Source organism: Rhinichthys klamathensis, unplaced genomic scaffold (genome assembly GCF_029890125.1).
Source record: "Rhinichthys klamathensis goyatoka isolate OS25496 unplaced genomic scaffold, OSU_Roscu_1.1 h1tg000412l_1, whole genome shotgun sequence".
NCBI lineage: Eukaryota > Metazoa > Chordata > Actinopteri > Cypriniformes > Leuciscidae > Rhinichthys > Rhinichthys klamathensis.
In genome coordinates this window covers 836228-862825 of record NW_026606912.1, presented here as the reverse complement: position 1 = coordinate 862825, position 26598 = coordinate 836228, and the positions used below count along the sequence as shown (strand labels likewise).

General features: G+C 42.6%; 2 protein-coding genes and 1 long non-coding RNA gene across 3 annotated transcripts in view; all 3 read right to left on the bottom strand.

Annotated features, from left to right (window-relative positions):
• The window catches only part of LOC130070565 (deleted in malignant brain tumors 1 protein-like), a 39397-nt gene that overhangs the window by 4822 nt on the left and 7977 nt on the right, over nt 1–26598 (bottom strand). The gene's annotated exons all lie outside the window — the stretch shown is intronic.
• Nucleotides 155–24624, bottom strand: LOC130070646 (uncharacterized). Its single transcript, XR_008803900.1, has 4 exons — nt 24571–24624; nt 591–617; nt 483–515; nt 155–371 (listed from the first exon to the last, which is right to left on the bottom strand). It is a non-coding gene; the product is annotated as an uncharacterized LOC130070646 (long non-coding RNA).
• Nucleotides 21406–23959, bottom strand: LOC130070641 (deleted in malignant brain tumors 1 protein). The gene is made up of 7 exons (XM_056235112.1): nt 23667–23959; nt 23367–23557; nt 23072–23222; nt 22725–22909; nt 22101–22245; nt 21759–21943; nt 21406–21611 (listed from the first exon to the last, which is right to left on the bottom strand). The coding sequence occupies exons 1-7, from the start codon at nt 23780–23782 to the stop codon at nt 21463–21465; spliced, it is 1122 nt and encodes a 373-aa protein (XP_056091087.1). The 5' UTR covers nt 23783–23959; the 3' UTR covers nt 21406–21462.

The window sequence follows — 26598 nt, the reverse complement described above, 5'->3', positions numbered from 1 at the left end:
GAGGAGAGTGAAAACAAATGCAAATTAATAGAATTATTCTCAGAATAATTCTCAGAATATTTGAAAACATACATTTAGTGTTCACAAAATACTTCACAAAATCTTTATTTTTGCTTGAGTAGATGAAGTTACACACTTCAGGTGTTCTGTTTCATCTCATAAATTAAGAAATTAAATCAAGCGACAAAACGGATAGAGATAATGGTAGATAATGAATGCTTCCTACAAAACATCGGTAAAGGTCAATAGCACAGTTGTCGCCCCTGTGTTATGAATGGTCCATGTGCATCGTGCGTTATCAGGGTAGTTATTAGGGTAACGGGGGCTGAAAAATTCACCCATCCAATCCGTCATAGAGCCACCACATGGTCCTGAATACAGAGGGGGAAAACAGAGAATAACAAAAAAATTACAAAATCACAACAACTTAATGCAGAGACTCACTCCTGACAAAAACTATAGATAGACAGACAGACAGATACCTGGAGACCCTTCAGTGGAATACAGCCAGTCATCTATAAAAACAAAATAAATGTATCATGCAAATTGAAGTTTCAACATTGTATAAAAAATAATGTTCATTGATTTACCTGTTGTCCATGACCCAATGGTATTTGCTGTAACATGACATATAGACATAACGTTTAATGTAATGCTTGTCTTTATAATGTATATATCAATACATGTATTCATGTTTTTATCGATGATTACTGTCAGCATATGAATTAAGAAATTATATATAATTTAAGCAAAACTTATGATGTTCAAGCAAGCCGATGATTTTCATATATTGTACAATATTCTCCAGTGAATAATAATCTTACCTTGATAGGCAGTTAGAAGCAGACAGAGAAGGCGAGTCAGGGCTTCCATCTTTCTCTTCTGATCAAGTTTGTCTTCAAACTTTCAATCATGACTTTTATAGTCAAAACCATCCTAAGACGGATTTCCTTATGACACATCAATATCCTGGAGCCTGTGCTGAATAAAAAAGTATAGCAGCATAATCGTGGAAAAGACTCAGCTGAATATTATGCAACTTTCATTACTCTTGACTGTATGATTTTTTTATAGATATATCTGTTGACACAAAGTCAGGGGCGGACTGGCCATCTGTGTGATCTGGAGAATCACAGAACGGCCGGTACTCCAGGACGGCCGGCGGGCCGGCCCACCGGCCCACCACCCGCCACACACGCAGTCACAGACATCCCAAGTCTCCCGGAAGTTCCCCGCATATTTATAGCGGCTCACTGAAGCCCGCAAATTAGTTAAAATCTCTCGGAATCTAGAGCGAATAAGAGTGCGCATGCGTAGCGCGCGCACGGCAGAGAGAGGGAGCGAGCTAGAGACCTTGCGTGTGTGTGCTAGTATGCGCGTGTGCCTCACGAAGCGCATGTAAGGACCCAACCAATCAAGTGCGGGCGGGCTTTTATCTCTACTACTGACGAACCGAATTAATCAGAAATTACTTTGCAAGTTACTTGCTAGGGATGATGTTAGGAAGTGATATTCAGCTTGCTACATTTTTAATGTTTACAGTAGTTAAAACAGCTAAACTTCAACATTTTAGCTGTAAAATGCCACATGCAGTAGCTAATTTTAAGAAATATGTTGTGCTTTTACTTTTAAAAATGTTGGTAACGTTACAGTTAATGCTTACAAACTTTGAAGATTTTGAATACAGAAGTTACATTTGTAATGGTGTAGCCTATTTTCATTTAGATGTGGTATTATTATTTGTGCAGTAGCTAAGATTAATTACTGCATAAATTAATTAAGATTATTAAGTAATAAATTCATTTTAAGACAGCATGGAATAGATTGTATAATTTGCTGTTAGCTAGGTATAGTATTATGAGCCACAATTAAAGTCTTGTGACACTCATGCCAGGCAGCAGGCGTTATTGTTGTTGTTGTCGAGTTTCCGCGCGCCGATTGCTTTGGGCCGGGCCTAGTCAAAGTCCAGGGCCGTTTTTTAGTCCCAGTCCGTCCCTGCACAAAGTTAAGCATTATGGAGTGATCATGTTAATGATGTTATATTGTACGCAAACTTTTAGCCAAAGTTGTCTCAATTACATTACAAAAATATGTACAATTTTACAAAAATGTGAAATTATGAAGCAAAAAATATCAAGTCTATGGTGTGACACGAGAGACATGAAAGTAGCACCAGTTTTAGATAAACAGTCTGACATTCCCAGTTGCTATAAATGACAGAGAATATTAAGAAATATTAAATGCTTCATGTCTCTCCACACGTTCGGACTCTCTCTCAAAAAAATGTAGCCTATGGGTTCACACATCCTCTGTTCTCTGATGCAAATGCCAAAGAAATAAGAATATTATTTCAGAATAAGTAGAGGAGATAAGTAAAGGAGTAGATTTGAAAATATATTTCTTGATATAAAAACAAAAATGTGTTTTGAAGCACAGTCGCATTGACACAGCACTATTTGAACAAAATAGTGTATTCAAAATGTATATATAACATTATCTTTACTGCTGTCTCAGATCACACCACTATCACAAACGTTGTGTCTACAGATTTATCCATTGATAAATAGAACATCCAGCTGTGTCATTTCCACAGTTAGGCTACGTAATTTCAGGCTCCAGGATATTGATCTGTCACAAGGATATCCTCCTCTAGCTAACTATTCTATTTATTTTGCTTCTAACAATTAAAATCTTATAAAGTAGCCTAAAATATATTTATAAGAATATACACCTCTGCTCTGATTTTTGAATGCAATTAACAAATTACATAATTGGAAACATATTGTATGGATCTATGTTTTCAAGTTGATGAATATTTTGGTAGGGCTTTGCCGTGCCTGCCTATATACACGAGCCCCACCTGCATATAATCACTATTTATTTCCATATTTACCATAGTAAAAAGCTATAGCAATAATTATTAAATAAAACACTAGGGATTTTTGTTGTTGTTTCTGAATTTTGACCCATGTAGGGCCTACTGCTTCAAAGATGTTGGAAACATTCTTGATATTACGCTGTACCCATATTGCACCAGCGGTTTGGAAAATGCATGGATGGATGATTCAGCTGCAGACGCCATCTTCTGGCGAGACACGGGAATTAATTCGGTGAGACCCTCACAGTGCATTATGGGTATTCTCCAGCCTTTGTGTGAGTGGATGTTTGGATGCTTTCATTGTTTATACTGGCTGTTTACAAGAGTTTATAAAATTGAGAGCATATTTTTAGGGCATTCGTAAACACAGCTTGCCTTTTTCCAACTGTAATGGCTTGTATCTGTGATGATTATACTACCCGTGTGTAAAAAAAAAAAAAAAAACATGGATTAAACACACTTGCTACAGACACACCCCAAAGCAGAGTTTTACCGCTGTAGTGAACATACATATCTCGGCTGCCACGTCATCAAGCTCTGTCAAAGGACTTCTCAATTTGAAGGATCCTTGGAGACTTGGTTGCCTTAGTTCTCTTTGATAGGTTCACTCAACGCTGCGGAAAGCGCAGTGGGATATTCTCTTAATGTGCCGATTGTCTGAAGCCTTAAAGAATCACGCCAATTCATTGGCTGATGGCGTCCGCGCGATATGGCTCCGCCACGACGCTCTTACGTCGCATCATTACATATTCGCGCGCGCGCCATCTGCTCCTCAGATTTCTCTACCTTCAGAACGAAGCGGTCACGTTGCCCTTCGCTCGTGATTTTTCTGAGCTACATCTAAGGATTATTCTCGGCGCTTCTGCGACTGTTCAAGCGGAACTCTGTTTCTCCTTACGGTGAAGTTGCCATGGATTACAGACGCTGTACTCCGCCATGTGCTCGTTACATCGCTAACGACGACCCACACAGTAAGTGCGTTAAGTGTTTGGGTTTCTCACATGCACGTGAGGCAGTTATAGGATCGTCTAAATGCAAATTCTGTGAAAATTTGTTGCTCAAAACCCTCAAATCGCGGCTCGCGGTCTTTGAGAGGGAATCATTCGTCTCCCCCTGTCGCGCTCCCGAGGCCTCTCGAGGATCCGCGACATGGGGTTCGGATGTAGAGCTTGAGGATGTGGAGTTCGAGCAGACGAGCCCCGCTCTTTCTCTCCCTCCCTCCCCTCGGCACGCGCGAGGCATGCCAGTCGAATTTTCACACGATTATTTGCGCCCCAGCCCGGGAGCACGCGACGCGGTTTCTTTCGGGCTGGAGGATATACTTTTTACCGAGGCTTCCGACTCCGAGGATTTCGGGCCTACTCTCGCCGACGAGGTTATCCCGCCGAGCGGCCAGGAAGCGCGGCCTACTGCGGCCTACGCGGAGCTTGTTGACGTGCTTTCGCGCGCTACGGAGAAGCTCACTATTGATTGGCCCGACGAGCCACGTGAGTCTCAGTCGTCGAAACTCGACGAAAGGCTTCTCAGTGGCCCTAATTCTAGGCCTCAAAGGAGGAAGCTGCCATTTTTCAGTGATCTGCATCATGAGATCTCCAGATCCTGAAAGCAGCCTTTCTCTTCGCGCCTCACTAATGCGGCTGCCGCTGATTTCACCAACCTGGTAGGCTCTGTGGAACAGGGCCATTCCGCCATTCCCGCGATTGAGGAAACTTTAGCCGACCATCTTGCTCCGTCGTCTGCGCCTTCCTGGAAGTCGCGCCCCCTCCTCCCTTCTAAAGCATGTAGGACTACTTCCTCTCTCATTGGGAAATCCTACATGGCGGCTGGGCAGGCAGGCATGACCCTGCACACTATGGCCATTCTTCAGGCGTACCAGGCGGACGTCCTGAAGGAAATGGACGAGGGCGACGGCGTGACTCCTGAAGCGGTCAAGGAGCTTCGTAAGGCTACGGATTTAGCCTTAAGAGCCACCAAGCATACCGCACGCGCTATAGGTCGCTCTATGGCTGGTTCTGTTGCGGTGGAGCGCCACTTGTGGCTTAATCTCACGGAGATCCGTGACAAAGAGAAGGTTTTCCTCTTGGACGCCCCCATTTCTCAAACGGGGTTGTTTGGTGAGGCGGTCAACACAGTGGTTGAGAAATTCCGCTCCTCCAAATCCCAATCGGCCGCGTTCAGACATTTCATGCCCAGGAGGGCTAGGGAACCTTCTGCTCCCCCCCCCCCCCCCGGTGCGACCCAGAGAACATCCCTCTCATAGACCGGAGTTCTCTTCCAGAAGAAGCGAACCGGGGCATCCCCCACCTACCACGGTTTGGGGAGCCCGCGGTCGCCCGTTTCCCCGTCAACGGCCTCACAAGCGCCTCCAGTTGAAGCGGTCCGACAAACCGACTGCTCCGGCGGCCCAGAGCCGTTCCTGACCTTCCGGTCAGAAAAAGGAGAGCTCCTCTGCTTCCTCAAGGTTGGGTCAGACCGCACAAGCGTTTCTGCCCACCTCCCAGCTCTTCATTCCTTGCCCTGTCACCTTCGCCACTCAGAGTGTCTCGAAGTGCAGGCCATATTTCACCTTCTCTACTCAGTCCGGTGCGGGAGGAAGGAGACGCTTTCTGCTTTCTCCCCTCACCCCCCACACTCTCTATAACTGCCGGCCGCATTCTCGGAGGCATTTTCCGTTTTCCTCCGGAGCAGGCGGATCTGGTCACCATGACCCCAGCATCGATGCCTCCCATCACGTGCCAGGACGCCGATGGCCCTCCTGCACAGTCAACCTCTTTACTCCAGGAGCGTCAGCACGGCACCCTCACTCAGGTATGTCGTCTGCATTACAACATCCCTCCTCCTCTATCACATTTCCTTCCAGAGTGGGAGCGCTTACCAGGGGTATCGTCTTGGGTTCTTCGCACAATTCGGTTCGGCTACACTCTTCAGTTTTGCCGCAATCACCCCCTGTTTCAACGGGGTGTTTCCTACTGTAGTAGACAGCGCCACTCAGGCTTCTGTACTTCAGCAGGACATCTCTTCCCTCCTTCTCAAAGGAGCAATAGAGGAGATTACTCCAGGGGAAACCGAGCGGGGCTTTTACAGCCGTTACTTCCTGGTCCCGAAGAAGGGCGGCGGTTTGCGTCCCATACTGGACCTCCGCCGACTGAACTTCGCCCTTTACAAAGGGAAATTCAAGATGTTGACGCTGAAAGCTATCATATCTCAGATTCGGCCAGGGGATTGGTTCGTGACGATAGACCTAAAGGATGCTTATTTTCACATCCAGGTTGTACAGCGACACAGGCAATTCCTCAGGTTCGCTGTTGGAGAAAGGGCGTTCCAGTACAGGGTCCTTCCCTTCGGCCTATCTCTGGCCCCGAGGACATTCACAAAGTGCATGGATGCAGCTCTGGCCCCATTGCGGCTCCAGGGCATCCGTGTTCTAAATTACCTGGACGATTGGCTCATTTTAGCCCAGTCCAGGAAGCTAGTGGCCCACCACAGAGACATCGTTCTGAGTCATATCCAGTCTCTCGGTTTGAGGTTGAACTCGGAGAAGATTGTTCTTGCTCCGGCTCAAAGCACCGTTTTCTTGGGGGTGAACATGGATTCCGTTCTCATGCAGGCCCGCTTGGCCCCTGCACGGATTTCCAGCTTGATGACATGCTTGGCTCGTTTTTTGCTAGGCCATCATGTGTCTGTGGGCACCTGCCGCAGGATGCTGGGCCTTATGGCCGCGGCCTCCTCCGTGCTACCGCTGGGCCTACTCCACATGAGACCCTTCATGTGGTGGGTGAAACTCTCAGGGGTTCGACCCTCCGGGTCAACCCTTCGCCTACTGAAGGTATCGCGCAGTTGCTTTCGAGCCCTGTCAGTTTGGCGGGACCCTCTTTTTCTTCGGAAAGGGGTCAGCATGGGTGCGGTATCTCGTCGCCAGATGATTACGACGGATGCCTCTCTCACCGGCTGGGGAGCGGTTTTCGAGGGCAGACCAGCGTGTGGGGTCTGGACCGGAGAGGCTCTCTCTTGGCACATAAACTGCCTGGAGTTAAGAGCCGTTTTTCTGGCTCTACATCATTTCCTCCCTCTTCTGGAGGGTCACCATGTCATTGTCAGAACAGACAACATGGCAGTGGTGTCTCATGTGAACCGGCAGGGAGGTTCTCGGTCGCGCACCCTAGACAGGCATGCGCGTCACCTTCTCCTGTGGTCTCAGAGCAGATTCCTATCTCTAAGAGCGGTTCATGTCCCAGGGGTTCTGAACCTCGCAGCAGATTTTCTGTCGAGACAGAAACTCAGATCGGGGGAATGGATGTTGAACCGCCAGACGATGGCCCTGATCTGGGAGGTTTTTGAATAATAATTATCCCTATTTGTATGATGATTCATGTTTTGTCACTAAAATCCATTTAGATATTCATCTACTGCCAAAGAGGGTTTATGATTCACATTATTACATCAGTATAACGGTGTATTTCTGGAGTTAAAAAGAAAACAAAGATATATAGCCTATATATATATATATATGTATATATATAGCTTAAAACATGATTTATACTTTTGATATTATTGCACTTTAAAGAAAGAGTTATGTTTATTTTTGTAAAGACATGATTATGTCTCTGAATGTGAGTGTGAGATATGTTGCCCACTGATATGTGGAAAGCAGAGAAAACTGTATTAATGTGTTTAAAATGAAATTAACAAATGGACACTGAAACTGAAACATGTTTACACCAGGGAAATGTTATATTGTTTATTGCATGAGTTGAGAAATTTGTAATAAACAGATAGAGATTTGGGAACGAAGATGGCGGTTCGCTCTTTCACGCACTGATTCCGTGATTCTGTTTTCCAGGGTTTCATCTAAGGGGCTGTTTACACCTGGCCACTTCATGCGTTTTCTCAGATCAGATAGCTATCTGATTTATTCCATTTACACCTGGTCACATAAATGTATTTTTGCAAAACGGATATAAATCCGATCTTCAATTCCCGCTGCAGATTTAATGGAGTGCACGTCACCGAAAGCAACAGATATTGCTCCATTTTATTGATCATCAGCTAATTTCAAAATCAAAGACAGCAATATGAGAGCGTTAACAGAACTGGTAAGATCATTTCGTTTCTTTACTTTTAATGAACATGATTGTGTGTTAAGTGTCTGCGACTTACTTTCACTTTGATTTGCAATAGTTTGCGGCACGTTGGCTTGATGAATAACGTTAGACGTTCAGCTGAGGTGATGCGTGTCATATCTGACTAACATGACATATAGCCTATCGCATGCTCTCACACGTTTAATTTTTAGCATTTTTTGGAGGAGTAAAATTTACATATGTGGTTTCAACAACCAGATGCATTTACACTTGTCCAGTTTCGTCTGGAATGCGGCCCAGACCACCTCCTGAAGTGGTTTGAGCGATCGTATTCAAATCCGTCTCGAATGCGTTTCGGAGGGCATTTACACATGGTCTTTTCACGATCGGATAGCTATCCGATCACAGAAAACGCATGAAGTGGCCAGGTGTAAACAGCCCCTAAGAGAGTTGAGAGTAGTGAACCACAAACAAAATCATTCATTCTCAAATGGAACCGTGCGAGTTCCATTTCGAAAGGGAAAGTCTAGGTTACGACTGTAACCACTGTTCCCTGGGAACAGGGAATGAGACACTGCGTCTTTCGCCATGCCTGCCTACCAAAATGTCCCTACAGAAAGATAAGGTGTTTACAAGTTGCCCTTATATACTTCCGGGTCACATGTTGATGATGTCATGGGCTGTCACCGGTCAATAGGATTGCCGTGATTCGATAGTAGTTTCAGACACCTGTCACGCCTGAGGGTTAGGGTTAGAGTTAGGGTTAGGGAACGCCCCCCTAAAGCGTCAATCGACGCAGTGTCTCGTTCCCTGTTCTCAGGGAACAAAGATTACAGTCGTAACCTAGACGTTTTCGGACACCACTACAAATGGCTGTTCTCTCAAATAGTGCTCTAACGTTTTTCAAATAGGCCTATTGATTAACAATAGAGTTTTGTAAAAAAAAAAAAAAAAAAGACATTAGAGAGAGAGAAAGAAAGAATTACAAAAGTTTATGTTAAAATAGATATATCACCCTGACATTTTTTTAACTCTATATCTTCAATTTTGTTTATTTTAATACAAATATTAAACATACAAACCTCCTAAAGCATTTAAATATAACAGTGTACCTTAAATATATGTACCTTGCATTATCTTTTTTCCTTTCAGAGAGGCACAATGAATGGAGACAACCGTGACAAGAACAGCTGTTTAGAAATGCTTTATTGACTTGCAAAAATACAACTTGTGTAGATAAATTTGCTGATTGGTTAATAAAGATTGATTGGTAATGATTAAGGTGATGATCCGGAAGATGATCAGTTCATTCCTTTGACTTCTCAGACTCCTTCACACTAAGCCTTGAATGACAATGACCGGACAGTCGTTAGTAGAAGGCTCAATGTTAATACATCAAAAACTGGCAGGTAAATTAATTCGAAAACATACCTGCTACTGGCCTCTGACCTTTGAGTTTGATTGGCCCCAGCGTCACAGTATTGGTGTGGTAGGTGCTGTCAAGTGATCTCTTGCGACGGAAGCGGCAACCTTGGCGGCAGCGAGAGTTGTAATCGTTATCGGGGCAGATGATCACTTTACACTGCAGGTACACGTAGGCATGAGTCCGGAGGAACTTGAAAGCCTGGAAACTGAACTGAGCATAATAGTGCTGACCGCTGGTGTAGGAATAAAATGTGTTGTCTCTGGGACATCTACAAAAGATAAAATAAGATAAATAACTTGGATTTGAAATTTGGACTACAGTCAAACTCAGTCACATTGAGTTGGTTTCACTATTAATGCCAATGAGTACAAGACCTATAGTACTAGGTAGCAACATAATTCTTACTAAAACTGTCTCACCCATTACGCAGCAGGTCATAGGAGCGGTCTTTAAAGTCAGTGGGATTTGGAGATGCTACACAGGTGTCTAGGAAGAGATCCAGGCTGTTGTCAGGCCTGTTTAGCTTGACTTGAACATACAGAGGCTGGTTCAGGTTCACTTCATATGGAGAGTCATAAATTTGTTGGTAGAAACCGCTGGAGGTGTAGAAGGCTATGCTGGCATTGAAGCGCCCCGTTCCTGTGATGTTGGCATTGATGTTCTCCCTGGCCTTGTAGAATATCTGGACCATAGTGTCCGGCTCCATTCGGCAGCCCACATGTAGTAGGAACTGTGACTGACGAGTGATCTCACCCGACTGAGACTGAGATGCCCGCACATTATTGGTGTAGGACACATAACCGTTAATCATCTAGGAGGGAGAGACAGAGAGCAGGTGATGTTGTGTGGTAAACATGCCTCTCAATGATGCTAACTAATCTGACACAGCAAATTCAAGCATTAAAAGCTGGATCTGACACACATGTAGATCATACCTGTTTGGCGGTTCCACATGTATCGAGAGGGAAGCTGAACACAACCTCAGTATTGTTAATAGTGGGTCTGCAAAGATTATCATCCACATAAAGGTCATTTCCACTTAACCCAAGTGAGTTCAAGTAAGTCCTTTGAATGCCAATGACCATGTTGTCTGAGGAACAATTCACATGACCTGCAATACAAATAATTTCATCCCCTCAATGTAATTTTTGTGCAAGTATATATTTTAAATCCGGGAAAGACGAAGGTGTTGAATGTTTTATAATAGTTATAGCTGTTTAGCATCTAAAAGTTGTTATATTTGAGTTATTTAACATGGTATTACCTTCATCTGCAGTCAGAGAGCTTGTGAAAAGGGCCTTAAAACCATGGCTGACACCAGAGTAGTCACTCCTGAAGATAACAGTCAGGTATCGTGAAGAAGAGTGAAACACCTGGTGGGTGGTGTCATTGAAGCAGACCTTTCCCAGCTGTGAATGACCAGTGGAAGAGCCGTCGTGTACAGAGATGTAGTCACAGTTACAGCAGCGCTCCAATCTGGAAGAATCAGAAAAAGATCTTTAAAGACATTTAACCTCATTTGAATTAAACAAGCCATATGTACTGCACAAACTCTAATAAACCCTAAATAATAACACCGGTCGTAACAGTACACAATCATTTGTGTAATAATATATTAAATTATAGGCTAAAAGAAAATTTGATTACCGGTATTATATATTTAAAATATGGTATAAATATGATGTTTTCATCAATCAAAAGTTATGTTTGCTTGTAGATGCAAACAATAAGTACCATTAGTAGTTCCACCAAAATTCAATTAATCACAGCTGATCTCTCACTTACTGCACATCAGCAAATGACAGGAAGATCCTCTGTCCTTGCTGAGCAGAGAGATACCACACACAGTAGGCATTGTCATGGTAATAGTTTGGGTAGTTTGGACTGGAAAACACCCCATATCCATACAGCTGTCCTCCACACTGAGGTTGAGAAACTGGAGATCATGATGCCCCCAAATACATGGCATAGCAGTAATCAGCAGTGTCAAGGCATGTAGGAAAAGAGGAGAAAAACACTACAATTGGTAATTTGAAAACCATATTTGTTCATTTGTCCAGGTGATATTTTACTAAAATGAACAAATCTGTTCTACAATTATTATGTAATAGCTCAGTGACACTATCCATTCCAATTATCTATGGCACTTCACAGGTGACAATTAAAGATACTCTGCATGTGACACATTTCACACACACTTTCACCCATAATCTTTACCTAAAGGCACAAACACACACATATACCTATTCAATGCTATGTTCTACTCATACATATATCAAGGTCACATTATAAACATTTACCTGCACAGTAAACCAAATAACAGCTACTTGGCCCAACAAACTAGCATTCACGAGTTCGCACACAATCAGATTAGAAATGATAATGTGTGCATATTTGGCGTGCTGTCCAAGAGGAGGGCTCAGAGCTCGGAATTTAGCCTAAACCCAGAGTACTCCTCCCATCTTTGACGGGGATAGGAACCAGCCAAAGTGAGGTGTTGGGGTGGAGGAGGGATGCTGCAAAACTGTCACAGGACAGAGGTGAGGGATGGCTATATATACAGGTATCTTCTCACACTGATTGGACGGATTACCTGAATGTTCTAATAATTATAACGTGCTGATAATAATTGCCTGGACAGGCATTCATTATAACGGGAGTAGATTTAAAAGAGGAATTCATGAGAATTATCTGTTCTGAAATCAGACTAAACTGGCAGTATATTTTAGTTCCATCTGTGTAAGAATCCAGTATTTTTGAATTTCGAATATATGGTTTCCCACACATACTTATATGATAATATGAGAACCATAATTATATGAGAATGACTTGTAATATAATATTGATATTTTGTAGCAATATTTCCTTGGAAAGGGGAAATCTAAAAGATAAACTGTTTCACATTTACACATTTTCAGCATCTCCAAAATTAAGAAATTCAAATAGTGTCCTGTGCAACATCGGTGAAGGTCAATGACACGGTCCTGTTCATTGTTGCATTGCATGCATCAACATGCATTGTTAATGTAGTTATTAGGGTATTGGGGGATGAAAAATACACCCATCGAATCTGTCAGATAGCCACCACATGATTCTTCCCATAGAGATGGAAAACTGTCACAACTGTAATTATGAAATATAAAATTTGACATAGCAAAAAAGGAGATGTTGAAATTCATAATATCATATAGTTCAAGTTCTTGTCAGTATTTTGCTTCTGTATGTTTTGGCCTCTAGAGGTCCTCATTGTGCTCTCGTGTCCAACTTACTCAACTTGTAATTAGTGTTAGTATTTTCACATGTGTCTCTGTCAGGATTCAGACACGGAGATCGAGGTAAGTGAATCTTCACAACTTTATTTACAGGTGACAAACGTGCAAGGTGAATAATGTGAATTCAGATACAGCTTCTGTGAAGATCTCTCGGTGCGGGGGAAACAGCAGGTAAGCCAGATAACTTGAGGAAAGTTGAAACAACACAGTCTCAGTCCGTTAATCCTTATCTTTTTACAATCAGAAATGATCGGAGTCAAACGGCTTCGATGAGAATATGAAACTCAGGAGAACACTGGATCACAGACGTCAAAAGATCAGATCTGGAGACAGCAACACAAAGTCACAAAGGTTAGTGATTCTCAAAAGGGTATACGTTACATCAGGGGAAATTCAGGGGAAGCAATGGTTCAGGATACAACGGGATAAGGTCAGTTCCTGTTGGAGGCTTGACATAGACTGGAGCTATCGTGAGTGTTTTAAGTGTTGGTTAATGAGGTTGTTGATAGTGACCAGGTGTGGGTGATTAGTACTCTGGAGAGAGCGATCTCTGTGTGGTGGACGGAACCGAGCGTGATTGGTCCCTGACACTACCCCCCCCCCCCCCTCCAGAGTCCGCGTCAGCGGATCTTGGACCTCGACGTCGTGGGGGTCTGCCTCGAGATCGGGGTGCTGGTTTCTCTGGATGTTGATCATGAAATTCAGTGAGCAAATTGGGATCAAGGATGTCATTGCGAGGTACCCAACAGCTTTCTTCTGGTCCGTAATTCTCCCAATCCACCAAATACTCGAGTCGACCCCTTCGACGCCGGGAGTCCAAAACCTCCTTTACCGAGTAGATGGAATCAGCTTCAATGGGTGGTATTGAAGGGTTGTCGTCTGGAATAGGATCTGTAGAGGGGACAGATACGGGTGAGTAATGAGGTTTTAGGAGAGAGACGTGAAATGTGGGATGGATGCGGTACTGGGCAGGAAGACAAAGTTTGTAGGTAACTGGACTGACTCGTTTTTCGACGGGAAATGGATCAATGTACTTTGGATTCAGCTTGCGACAAGGTTGTCTTAAACGGATGTCTCGAGTGGAAAGCCAAACTAATTGTCCTGGTTGGTATTCAGGAGCATCGCGGCGGTGAGTATCTGCAAAGCGTTTTTGTCGATTCAGAGCTTGCTGGAGATAATGGTGTGCCTGGTTCCATACTCTTTCGCTGTCTTGGAACCATGTATTGACCGTGGGTACTTCAGAGGGCTCACCAGACCAAGGAAACAATGGGGGTTGGTAACCAAGTACACATTGAAATGGTGTTAGGTTTGTGGATGTCTGCCGGAGGGAGTTTTGGGCATACTCTGCCCACACTAGGTATCGACTCCAGATGTTCTGGTTTGAATGGCAAAAGGTACGAAGGAACCGACTGACATCTTGGATCTTTCGTTCTGCTTGACCGTTTGATTGCGGGTGATAGCCCGAGGTTAAACTGACGGTTACATTCATTAAGGCAAAGAATGCCCGCCACACCTTGGAAATGAACTGGGGTCCTCTGTCGGATACAATATCCTCTGGTACGCCATAGTTACGAAAGACATGCTCCATCAATAGTTCTGCGGTGACAAAGGCTGTAGGCATGCCTTTAAGAGGGATTAACTTACAGGCCTTAGAAAAGCGATCAATGGCCACAAGGATACCAGTATGACCATCGGAGGGTGGTAGGTCTGTTACGAAATCAACTCCAATATGGGACCATGGTCGATGAGGAATGGGTAGAGGGATGAGTTTTCCAGCAGGTAAGTGACGTGGATTCTTAGTCATGGCACATAGGATGCATCCCTGGATAAAGGTTTTGATGTCGTGCTGCATGTTTGGCCACCAATAACGGGTTTGGAGGACTGAACATGTTTTGCTTATACCAGGGTGACCTGTTCCAACGGATGAGTGGGCGGAGGAAATTAAAGAAGTTCTGAAATTTTCAGGTACGTAGATCTTTCCAGCTGGACATTCTGGCGGACTAGGCTGGTGTTGTGAAATTTCAAGGAGTTGCTCATTGATGTCCCACTGGATGGAATTGATAAACAACTTATCTGGCAGAATTGTGTCAGGCTCTTCTAGGATCGTTTCAGGGGCATGGAGACGTGATAGGGCATCTGCTCGGATGTTCTTCGAACCAGGACGGTAGGATATTTGGAAGTGAAAACGAGTAAAGAAAAGGGCCCATCTGGCTTGACGTGGAGTGAGTCTTTTAGCTTCCTTCAGATACTGGAGATTTTTGGGATCAGTAAGGACAAGAAACGGATGTTTGGCTCCTTCCAACCAATGTCTCCATTCTTCTAGGGCAAGCTTGACAGCCAGAAGTTTTCGGTTGCCGATATCGTAGTTACTCTCAGCGGTGGATAATTTGTGGGAGAAGAATGCACAAGGCATAGATTTTGAAGATGAGTCTTGGTACTGTGACAGGACTGCTCCTACCCCAGTTGTAGAAGCATCTACCTCAACGATGAATACCTTTTCAGGATTTGGATGACGAAGCAAAGGAGCTGTAGTGAATGCGTTCTTGAGAGACTGAAAAGCATGTTCAGCATCAGAGTTCCAGAGTAGGGACCTTGGTTTTCCCTTCAGGAGAGAAGTTAGTGGAGCCGTTAACATACTATATTGGTCGATGAATCTTCGATAAAAGTTTGCAAACCCCAGGAACCGTTGCAACTCCTTTACGGATTGAGGGGTGGGCCAGGAGGTGATGGCTTTGGTCTTACGGTCATCCATCTCCACTCCTCGTTCGCTTAGATTGTATCCCAGAAATTCAACGGAGGCTTGATGGAATGTACATTTTTCTGCTTTCAGGAACAGAGAAAACTCTCGGAGACGCTGGAGTACAAGAGAGACGTGGCGTTGATGTTTAACGGGATCCTTTGAGAAAATCAAGATGTCGTCGATATAGATTATCACAAAACGATTCAGATAGTCTCGGAATATTTCGTCCATGAAACTCTGGAAGACCGATGGGGCGTTTACAAGTCCAAATGGCATCACCAGATACTCATAGTGCCCTGCGGGAGTGATGAACGCTGTCTTCCACTCATCCCCCTCTCGTATTCTAACGAGATTATATGCACTCCTTAGATCAAGTTTCGTGAATATTTTGGCTTCTTTGAGTTGTTCGAGAGCGGATGGGACCAATGGGAGTGGGTAGCTGAACTTTACCGTGATCCTATTAAGCATTCTGTAGTCTATACATGGACGTAACCCTCCATCCTTCTTAGGAACAAAGAAAAAACTAGCCGCAGCAGGTGAAGTGGATGGTCGGATATACCCCTGTCGTAGAGCCTCTTCGACGTATTGTTGCATGGCCGTTTGTTCGGGGATGGACAAAGAATAAATCCGGCCCTTGGGAATGGACTCTCCAGGAATCAAGTCAATGGCACAATCCCAAGGTCGGTGTGGAGGTAACTTGGACGCTGCAAAGGGATTGAACACATCGGTGTACGAGGAGTAACATGAAGGGAATGACACTGACAGGTTTTCAGTGGGACTCTCGATGGACGTTGAACTCACTGGAAGAGATTCTGGTAATTCGGCTATGGGCGAGCTTAGAAACTCTGAATCAGTCGAAGAACATTTGCAACCCCATGTCAGAATCTTGCCCGATTTCCAATCAAAGGAAGGTTGGTGTCGTATAAGCCATGGACGACTAAGTATGATATCAGTCTGACTGTTTTCTAGCACAAATGGGTTAAATAGTTCATGGTGTGTATCTTCAACACATAATATGATGGGTGTTATCTGAGATGTTATGTACCCCTTATTAATGGTTTCACCCGTTACTGCATGGATTGAGTATGGCTTGGAGGTGTTGGATTTCTGGAGCTGGAGCTTCTTACAGAGGTTTCCGGAAATGAAGTCCCCTGCTGAGCCGGAGTCCACGATGGCTGTGACAGAAATATGGAAATTCGTGGATTTTCAAATCACAGGTATCATTAATGGAGCTGATACAGGAAGGGACGTGAGAACCGAACACACAAGTAGTCGAGGAGGTCGCGTAGGACAGGAACGTAGGAAATGACCCTCAACTCCACAGTACAAGCATAATTTTAATTCCCGGCGTCGAGTACGCTCAGCCTGAGACAATCGATGAGTATCCACTTGCATCTTCTCCACTGTCGATTCTGGGTATTGTTCCAAGGAATTCGGTAGTGGTGTAAAAGTTGATTGTTGAGCCTCACGATATCAACTCTGAGATCTTTGATGTACACGGAGAGCTTGTTGTATAAATTTCTCTAGTCCCAGGGTATCATCATAGATTGCCAGCTGGAGGCGAAGTGCAGGGTTAAGACCACGTCGATAGACAGAGAGAAGAGCCTTTTCATTCCAACCGCTTACAGAGGCTAGAGTACGGAATTCCACGGAATATTCAGAAACAGATTTTTTACCTTGGCGTAACTGTAACAGTTTATCGCTAACAGAGGAATCTTCTACAGGACGACCAAAAACTTCTTTGAAATGATTTACGAAATTCTGTACTGAGGATGTAACTGCAGTGTCCTGCATCCACAACGTTTCAGCCCATCTTAATGCCGGTCCAGATAACTGTTGAATAATGAAAGAAATCTTCGATTTCTCTGTTGGATATAACTGGATTTGTTGTTCAAGAGCTAGAGAGCATTGCAGTAGAAACCCATTGCAATCCTCCGCCCGACCTGAGAATGGCGCTGGCCGGGAGGCGGGGTTGGCGAAACAAACCAGTGAGGAAGCGGGGTTCGCGGAAGCGTCGGCTGGGGGTTGCATAGGATTCGCCGCGGCGGCTGTAGGTTGCATAGGATTCGCAGCGGCGGCTGTAGGTTGCATAGGATTCGCAGCGGCGGCTGTAGGCTGCATAGGATTCGCGGCGGCGATTGCAGGCTGCATAGGATTCGCGGCGGCGATTGCAGGTTGTGCAGGGTTCATAGCAGCGTTCTTTCTTTTCTTTTTGCAGGTCAAGCCTTCTGTCAGGATTCAGACACGGAGATCGAGGTAAGTGAATCTTCACAACTTTATTTACAGGTGACAAACGTGCAAGGTGAATACTGTGAATTCAGATACAGCTTCTGTGAAGATCTCTCGGTGCGGGGGAAACAGCAGGTAAGCCAGATAACTTGAGGAAAGTTGAAACAACACAGTCTCAGTCCGTTAATCCTTATCTTCTTACAATCAGATATGATCGGAGTCAAACGGCTTCGATGAGAATATGAAACTCAGGAGAACACTGGATCACAGACGTCAAAAGATCAGATCTGGAGACAGCAACACAAAGTCACAAAGGTTAGTGATTCTCAAAAGGGTATACGTTACATCAGGGGAAACTCAGGGGAAGCAATGGTTCAGGATACAATGGGATAAGGTCAGTTCCTGTTGGAGGCTTGACATAGACTGGAGCTATCGTGAGCGTGATTGGTCCCTGACAGTCTCATTCAGCTGTGTGCATTTAAGTGACTCTGACTCCTAATTTCTTTGCTTGGTGTTTAGTTGTTCTGAAGCCAGTTGCCTGAGTAAGTGTTCTTAGCCAGGAAATGTGTGGACTTTTGTCTTGCTAAGAGTCTCCAGATCCCCACTGACTCACTCGCTACCCCTTTGACAGTTACTGCACTGGATGGAAGACCTCTGGGTCCTGGGAAGGTAACCCTTCTTACCTCTGTCCTTTGCCTCTCTGTTCACCAACACCAGGAGGAGTGGTGTTTGGATATGATACAGTCTCCAGAGTTCCCTGTTATCCATGGTCACCCCTGGCTTCTTCACCATAACCCTCATCTTGACTTGTCCACTGGCACTATCCTCAATTAGGGTGACACTTGTCATGTCACCTGTTTGATCCAGAGTTCCCCTGATCCTATTCTTGAGTCTTAAGAACCCCTACACCTATCTCAAGTACCTACTCAGTACCTCCACCTCAAGGCAGTCTTCAGTAAAAAGAAAGCCACCAGGTACCTGTCCCATTTAACACTCCCATTGGGCACTATGAGTACCTAGTTATGCCCTTCGGCCTTACCAATGCTCCCATGGTTTTCCAGGCTCTGATAAATGATATGCTTAGAGACATGCTCATGTCAAACCCAGAAGTGTGAATTCCATGTGACCCAAGTACATTTCCTGGGATTCATCATTAAGCCTGGCCATATTCAAATGAATCCCCGGAAAGTTTAAGCTGTCACGTATTGGCCCATTCCCTCGTCTGTGAAGGAGGTGCAGCGATTGCTTAGTTTTGCCAACTTTTACCAAAAATTAATTCTGAACTTCAGCTCTGTGGTGGCTCCCCTATCAGCTCTCGCTAAAGGGAATAATGCTGGGTTTTGCTGGGGTCCTGAAGCAGAGTCTGCTTTCAGTGAATTCAAACTCCACTTTACAGCACCCATTCTTACTCTCCTAGACCCAGACAAACTCTTCGTTGTGGAGGTGGATGCTTCGGATGTGGGTGTTTGGAGTAGTGCTTTCCCAGAAGGGGGAGGATAACAGACTTCATCCATGTGTATTCCTTTCATACTGCCTTACACCAACAGAGAGGAATTACCATGTGGGAGTTACTGGCTGTTAAGCTGGTGCTGGAAGAATGGAGACATTGGCTTGAGGGGGTCAAACACCCATTTCAAGTACTCACTGACCACATAAATCTAGAGTACATTCAGCAGGTCAAGCGACTCCACCCTCATCAGGCACTCTGGTCTCTATTCTTCAACCTGTTTGTTTATTTTGGCTCCAAAAATATTAAACCTAATGCACTGTTTTGAGTATACGCAAGCAGTAACCAAGAAGATCCTATCTTACCCATTATCCCGAGCTGGCCCCTGTATGATGGGAACTTGAAAATACAGTAGGACAAGCCCAGGCCTGGGAACCAGACAAGCCAGCCAACCCGCTTGTGTGGCCGATCATCAAGGAGGATACCAAAATCTTTGTAAGTGCCTGTCCCACATGAAGGAGACGGTTTCTCATCGCTCAACTCAGGGGTTGCTCTATCCTCTCTCTATACCTCAAAGACCCTGGTCACAGCTCTCCATGGATTTCGTGTCTCGTTCAGCTGTGTGTATTTAAGTGACTCTGTCTCCTAGTTTCTTTGATTGGTGTTTAGTTGTTCTGAAGCCAGTTGCCGGAGTAAGTGTTCTCTTATTCTGAGACATTTTATTATCTCTTGCCTTTGGATTATACCTTTCTCTGTTTATTTTTTGTGGACTTTCTCCGGAGTTTTTTTGCTTTAAGATCTTTGAAATTTTGGAATATTATTTGTGGAATGCCTTTTTTGGACTGGTTTTGTTATTTGAGAATTACATTTTGCTGTTTTGTTGTTGTTGTTTTTTTGTTCCAGCTGTGGATTTTTGATGCTTGAACTTTTATAAAAATTAATTATGCATCTCAACTTCTTCTAAGTGTATCTTGCTAGGGTTCACCATTCTCTAGTGGCTCAAGGATTGAGAGTCTGACTCTCATGCTGGAGACCAAGTTAAAGTCCCGGCTCTGATAGTTCTATTGTTTTAATCACATACCTACAAAGACCCAGCTTGCATGAAATCCTCTTCTTGTTACACTTGCATCACTGTAGAAAAGCACAGTCAGATCATCGTTGCTTGATTTGAAAGACTGGTTCCTGTACTCTCGTATTTCGTCCAGTAAAGGGTGGAGGGTAGAAGGACCATCATATACTCTGATGTAATCACAGCACTTTTCTAAACTAGTAGGCGGAAAAGAGAGAAAACACATGCAAATGTAATTATGGTTTGTCCACCATATTAGTATTTTGTCTTTTCTTTGACAAAGGAAATCTGAAAGTTACACATTTTTAGTTTTCTCAGTTTCAATATAAGAAAAATTCAAATAGTGTCCTACTCAACATCAGTGAAGGTCAATGACACGGTCTTTTTCCCTGTGCTATGAATGGTCCATGTGCATAGTGCATTATTAATGTAGTTATTGGGGTACCAGGGGCTGAACAATTCACCCATCGATTCTGTCAGATTGCCACCACACGATTCTTCACCTAGAGATGTAAAACAGCATAAAAAGATAGTCACGACTGTTATTATAAGAGAATGACTAGAAATATGACATAGCAAACTAGGAAAGAATGAAATTCAGGTTTCACTTTATTTTGATGGTCCCTTTAACACATTCTGTTGACTATAAGTAACATTGCACCTACAGTCCATGTCTACTAACTCTCATTAGAGTGTCAGTACAGTATTAGTAGACTGGTAGGGTTAGGGTTAAAATAAGTTGACATGTAGTTCCAAAGTTATTTATAGTCGGTATGTCTGTTGGAGGACCATCACAATAAAGATTTGGCAGATATTAAGCAGACAGTCTACTAATATTCTAATGAGAGTTAGTTGACATGTAGTTGCAAAGTTACTTATAGTCAACAGAATGTTCAAAAGGGACCATCAAAATAAAGTGTTACCGAAATTCTTAATATCATTGATCAAGTTCTATTGATCTCTTTGAATCACATACCTACAAAGACCCAGTTTGCATGAAATCCTCTACTTGTTATACCGTGATCACTGTAGAAAAGCACAGTCAGATCATTGTAGCTTGATTTGAAAGACTGGTTCCTGTACTCTCGTATTTCTCCCAGTAAGGCATGGAGGGTAGAAGGACCATCATACACTTTGATGTAATCACAGCACTTCTCTAAACTAGCAAGCAGAGAGCGAAAACACATACAATACAAATGTATTACTTTCTCCACCAGATTTATATAGTGTAGCAATGTTTTCTTGAAAAAAAAAAGTAAATCTGAAAGTTACACATTTTTAGTATTCTCAGTTCCAAAATTAAGAAAATCAAATAGTGTCCTACGCAACATCGGTGAAGGTCAATGACACGGTCCTGTTCCTGGTGCTATGAATGGTCCACGTGCATAGTGCATTATTAATGTAGTTATTAGGGTATCGGGGGCTGAAAAATTCACCCATCCAATCTGTCAGATTGCCACCACATGATTCTTCACATAGAGATGGAAAATACAATAAAAAGACAGTCATGCTTTCAACTATGAGAGAATGAGTAGAAATTTCACATCACAAACTAGGAGATATTGAAATTCATAATATTGCCGATCAAGTCCTATTCATCTCTTTTAATTGCATACCTAAAAAGACCCAGTTTGCATGAAATCCTCTATTTGTTACACTTGCATCACTGTAGAAAAGCACAGTCAGATCATTGATGCTTGATTTGAAAGACTGGTTCCTGTACTCTCGTATTTCGTCCAGTAAAGGGTGGAGGGTAGAAGGACCATCATATACTCTGATGTAATCACAGCACTTTTCTAAACTAGCAGGCGGAAAAGAGAGAAAACACATACAAATGTAATTATGGTTTGTCCACCATATTAGTATTTTGTAGCAATGTTTTCTTTGACAAAGAAAATCTGAAAGTTACACATTTTTAGTATTCTCAGTTTCAATATCAGATAATTCAAATGTCCTACTCAACATCGGTGAAGGTCAGTGACACGGTCCTGTTCCCTGTGCTATGAATGGTCCACGTGCATTGTGAATAATCAGGGTAGTTATTGGGGTACCGGGGGCTGAACAATTCACCCATCGAATCTGTCAGATTGCCACCACACGATTCTTCACCTAGAGATGTAATACAGGATAAAAAGATAGTCACGACTGTTATTATAAGAGAATGACTAGAAATATGACATAGCAAACTAGGAAAGATTGAAATTTAGGTTTCACTTTATTTTGATGGTCCCTTTAACACATTCTGTTGACTATAAGTAACATTGCACCTACAGTCCATGTCTACTAACTCTCAGTGTCAGTATAGAGTATTAGTAGACTGGTAGGGTTAGGGTTAAAATAAGTTGACATATAATTGCAAAGTTATTTATAGTCAGTAGAATGTCTGTTGGAGGACCATCACAATAAAGAGTTGGCAGATATTAAGCAGACAGTCTACTAATATTCTAGTGAGAGTTAGTTGACATGTAGTTGCAAAGTTACTTATAGTCAACAGAATGTTCAAAAGGGACCATCAAAATAAAGTGTTAACGAAATTCTTAATATCATTGATCAAGTTCTATTGATCTTTTTGAATCACATACCTACAAAGACCCAGTTTGCATGAAATCCTCTACTTGTTATACTGTGATCACTGTAGAAAAGCACAGTCAGATCATTGTAGCTTGATTTGAAAGACTGGTTCCTGTACTCTCGTATTTCTCCCAGTAAGGCGTGGAGGGTAGAAGGACCATCATACACTTTGATGTAATCACAGCACTTCTCTAAACTAGCAAGCAGAGAGCGAAAACACATACAATACAAATGTATTACTTTCTCCACCATATTTATATAGTGTAGCAATGTTTTCTTGAAAAAAAAAGTAAATCTGAAAGTTACACATTTTTAGTATTCTCAGTTCCAAAATTATGAAAATCAAATAGTGTCCTACGCAACATCGGTGAAGGTCAATGACACGGTCCTGTTCCTGGTGCTATGAATGGTCCACGTGCATAATGCATTATTAATGTAGTTATTGGGGTACCGGGGGCTGAAAAATTCACCCATCGAATCTGTCAGATTGCCACCACATGATTCTTCACCTAGAGATGGAAAACAGGATAAAAAGATAGTCACAGCTATATGAGAGAATAACTAGAAATTTCACATCACAAACTAGGAGAGGCTGAAATTCATGGTACAATATATCATAGATCAAGTTCTATTTATTTCTTTTAATCACTTACCCAAAAATACCCAGTTTGCATGAAATCCTCTACTTGGTACACTTGCATCACTGTAGAAAATCACAGTCAGATCATCGTTGCTTGATTTGAAGGTGCTTGATTTGTTCCTGTACTCTCGTATTTCTCCCAGTAAGGGTTGGAGGGTAGAAGGACCATCATATACTCTGATGTAATCACAGCATGTTTCCAAACTAGCAAGCAGATACGAGAGAGAAACACATGCTTTATTTTTGTTTTGATTAAGAATACATTGAAACATTTTGACAATGGCAATGACAAATAGGAAGAGCGATGTCCTACTCAACATCGGCAAAGGTCAATCCCACTGTCCTGTTCCCTGTGCTATGAATGGTCCACGTGCATTGTACATTATTAGAGTAATTATTAGGGTATCGGGGGCTAAAAAATTCACCCATCCAGTCTGTCAGATTGCCACCACATGGTTCTGAACATAAACATGGAAAACAAGAGAATAAAAGGACAGTCACAAATTAAAACATAAAATTATCTAGAAAAAAACCCAGACAGATACCCGGAGAACCTTCGGTGGAATACGGCCAGTCACCTAAAATAAAATAAAAATATAATGTTGATTGATGTTTCAACATTGCATAAAAATATGCATAAAACAGCCATGTTCTACACAATATAATGTATAATGTCAAATGATATTTACCTGTTGTCCATGACACAATGGTGGTAACAAATAAGACTATCTTTGCAAAAAGCTATTCTCTATCTAGCATAATAAAAAATAATCTTATTTTGAAGAACTATACAGTATGTTATAGTTAACTCTGTTACCACACTCCTCCCAAATGTTCCTCAGAAGATGACCTATTTTGATAGATAGATAGATAGATAGATAGATAGATAGATAGATAGATAGATAGATAGATAGATAGATAGATAGATAGATAGATAGATAGATAGATTTACCTGATTTACCTGATTTACCTGTTGTCCATGAACCAAACGTATCTGCTAGAATATGACAAATAGACATAACATTCAATGTAATGTAAAACTTGTCTTTCTGTACAGTATGGAATGCATTACATTTTTTAAATTCATGATTGCATGTAATCTCTGCAGAGCCAGCTCTACGAACTGAGAAATTACACATAATTTAAGTAAAACACATGATGTTCAAGCAGGCAGGTGTTTTCCATAAAAAGATTTCTCCAGTGAATGATAATCTTACCTTGATAGGCAGTTAGAAGCAGACAGAGAAGGAGAGTCAGGGCTTCCATCTTTCTCTTCTGATCAAGTTTGTCTTCAAAATGTCAGTCATGACTTTTATAGTCAAAACCATCCTAAGGGGGATTTCCTTATGATACATTAATATCCTAGAGCATGTGCTGCAATAAAGTCCAGAGCAGCAAAATCGTGGAAAAGACACAGCTGAATATTATGCAACTTTCATGATTACTCTTGACTGTAGTAATTTATGGATATTTCTGTTGACACAAAGTTTGAGATTATGGAGTGATCATGTTAAAGAAATTGTAAACATACTTTCAGTTTTCATTACCGTACACAAATATTTACAGTTTTACAAAAATATGAATAAGGAGATAAGTAAAGAAGTAGATTTCAAAACATATTTCTAGTTATAAAAAATGTTTCGAACAGCGAAGAACCGCCGCAGCACTATTTGAAGAAAATACAATTTTGAATTATCAGTAAGGCCTATACTGCAATCTCTGATCACACCATTATCGCAAACTTTGTGTCAACAGATAGGCTATATCCATAAATTAATACAACTTTCAGCTGTGTCATTTCCACAATATGTAGTTTCAGGCGCCAGGATATTGATCCATCATAAAGGATATTACAAATAGATACATATACATAATAATTTAATTTCAGGCCTGTTGTCACCCTTATGTTCAGTTATTTTCATGGACATTTTAGTTTGTTTTCATGTTCATCATGTGTTCCTTTGTTCAGTTTTCCCGCTCCTCATTATTAGTTCATATGTGTCCGCTGTGTTCTTCTATTAATCATCGTCATTTGTGTTTGCTATATAAGTTGGTCCCTCACATTCATGCTCTGTCTGATCACCGTTACCCTAAGTGTGTTTCCCTGCATGTTTGCATACCTTTTGGATATTTGTCATTAAACTTTGTTTTGGAACCTTATTCTTCTGTCTTCTTCTGTCTGCATGAAACCACCCGTGACACCTGTAGAGGATTCCGCTTGGCTCTCAAAAGTTGTGCCCTCTGTTTATGAATGCAACGTCCGGAACGATTACCGGTGACCGGTACCAGTAAAAACAAAGCAATGATCAGTATTTTTAAAGGGGTAATCGGATGCCCATTTTCCACAAGTTGGTTCTTTAGGGTGTTCATGTAAAGTTTGAAATACTTTGGTTAAAATTCCTCAATGGCTAAAACAACACCCTTTTTACCTCCTCAAAAACAGCTTACTCCACCTCTCTCTTCCATGGGGGCTGTCAAATGGCTGAGGGCAGAAATATGCTAATACAGGACAGTCCGTCAGTGGTCGTGGGCGGAGCATGAGCAGTATGACATCATAGTGCTCAGAAAATCCAAACGACCTGATTATTGAGAGTGTTTAGACATTTTGAGGATTAAAAAAAGGAGTGAATGGATGGGGTTACTTGATTTACCCTTGAGATCTGTGGGTAAAGAGCTTCTGCAAGATTCAGCTTGTGGTGTATAACACAAAACACTGTGACGGTCACACTCCAACCACATATAGATTTGAGAAGAGAAGCTTCTTTCAAAACAGTTTTCAAAACTTTCCCTCCTCAATCTACTCTTCTCCCTCCTCAATCTACTCATCTACTTCCATCAACTACTCCTCTCCCTCCTCCATCTACTCCTCTCCCTCCATCAACTACTCTTCTCCCTCCTCCATCTACTCCTCTCCCTCCATCAACTACTCTTCTCCCTCCTCCATCTACTCCTCTCCCTCCATCAACTACACCTCTCCCTCCTCCATCAACTCCTCTCCCTCCATCATCTACTCCTCTCCCTCCTCCATCTACTCCTCTCCCTCCATCAACTACTCTTCTCCCTCCTCAATCTACTCATCTACTTCCATCAACTACTCCTCCTTTCTCCTCCATCTACTACTCTCCCTCAATCAACTACTCCTCTCCCTCCTCCATCTACTCCTCTCCCACCTCCATTTACTCATCTCTCTCCATCAACTACTCCTCTCCCTCAATCAACTACTCCCTACCCTCCTCCATCTACTC

Coding starts and splice junctions, on each gene's coding strand:
- LOC130070641 (XM_056235112.1), bottom strand. CDS start 23,782: ATGGGTGAATTTTTTAGCCCCCGATACCCTAATAATTACTCTAATAAT. Junction 22,910..23,071: donor TTGACCTTCACCGATGTTGC/GTAGGACACTAT, acceptor TCTGCTTGCTAG/TTTAGAGAAGTGCTGTGATT. Junction 21,612..21,758: donor TGCAAACTGGGTCTTTTTAG/GTATGCAATTAA, acceptor CTCTATGTGAAG/AATCATGTGGTGGCAATCTG.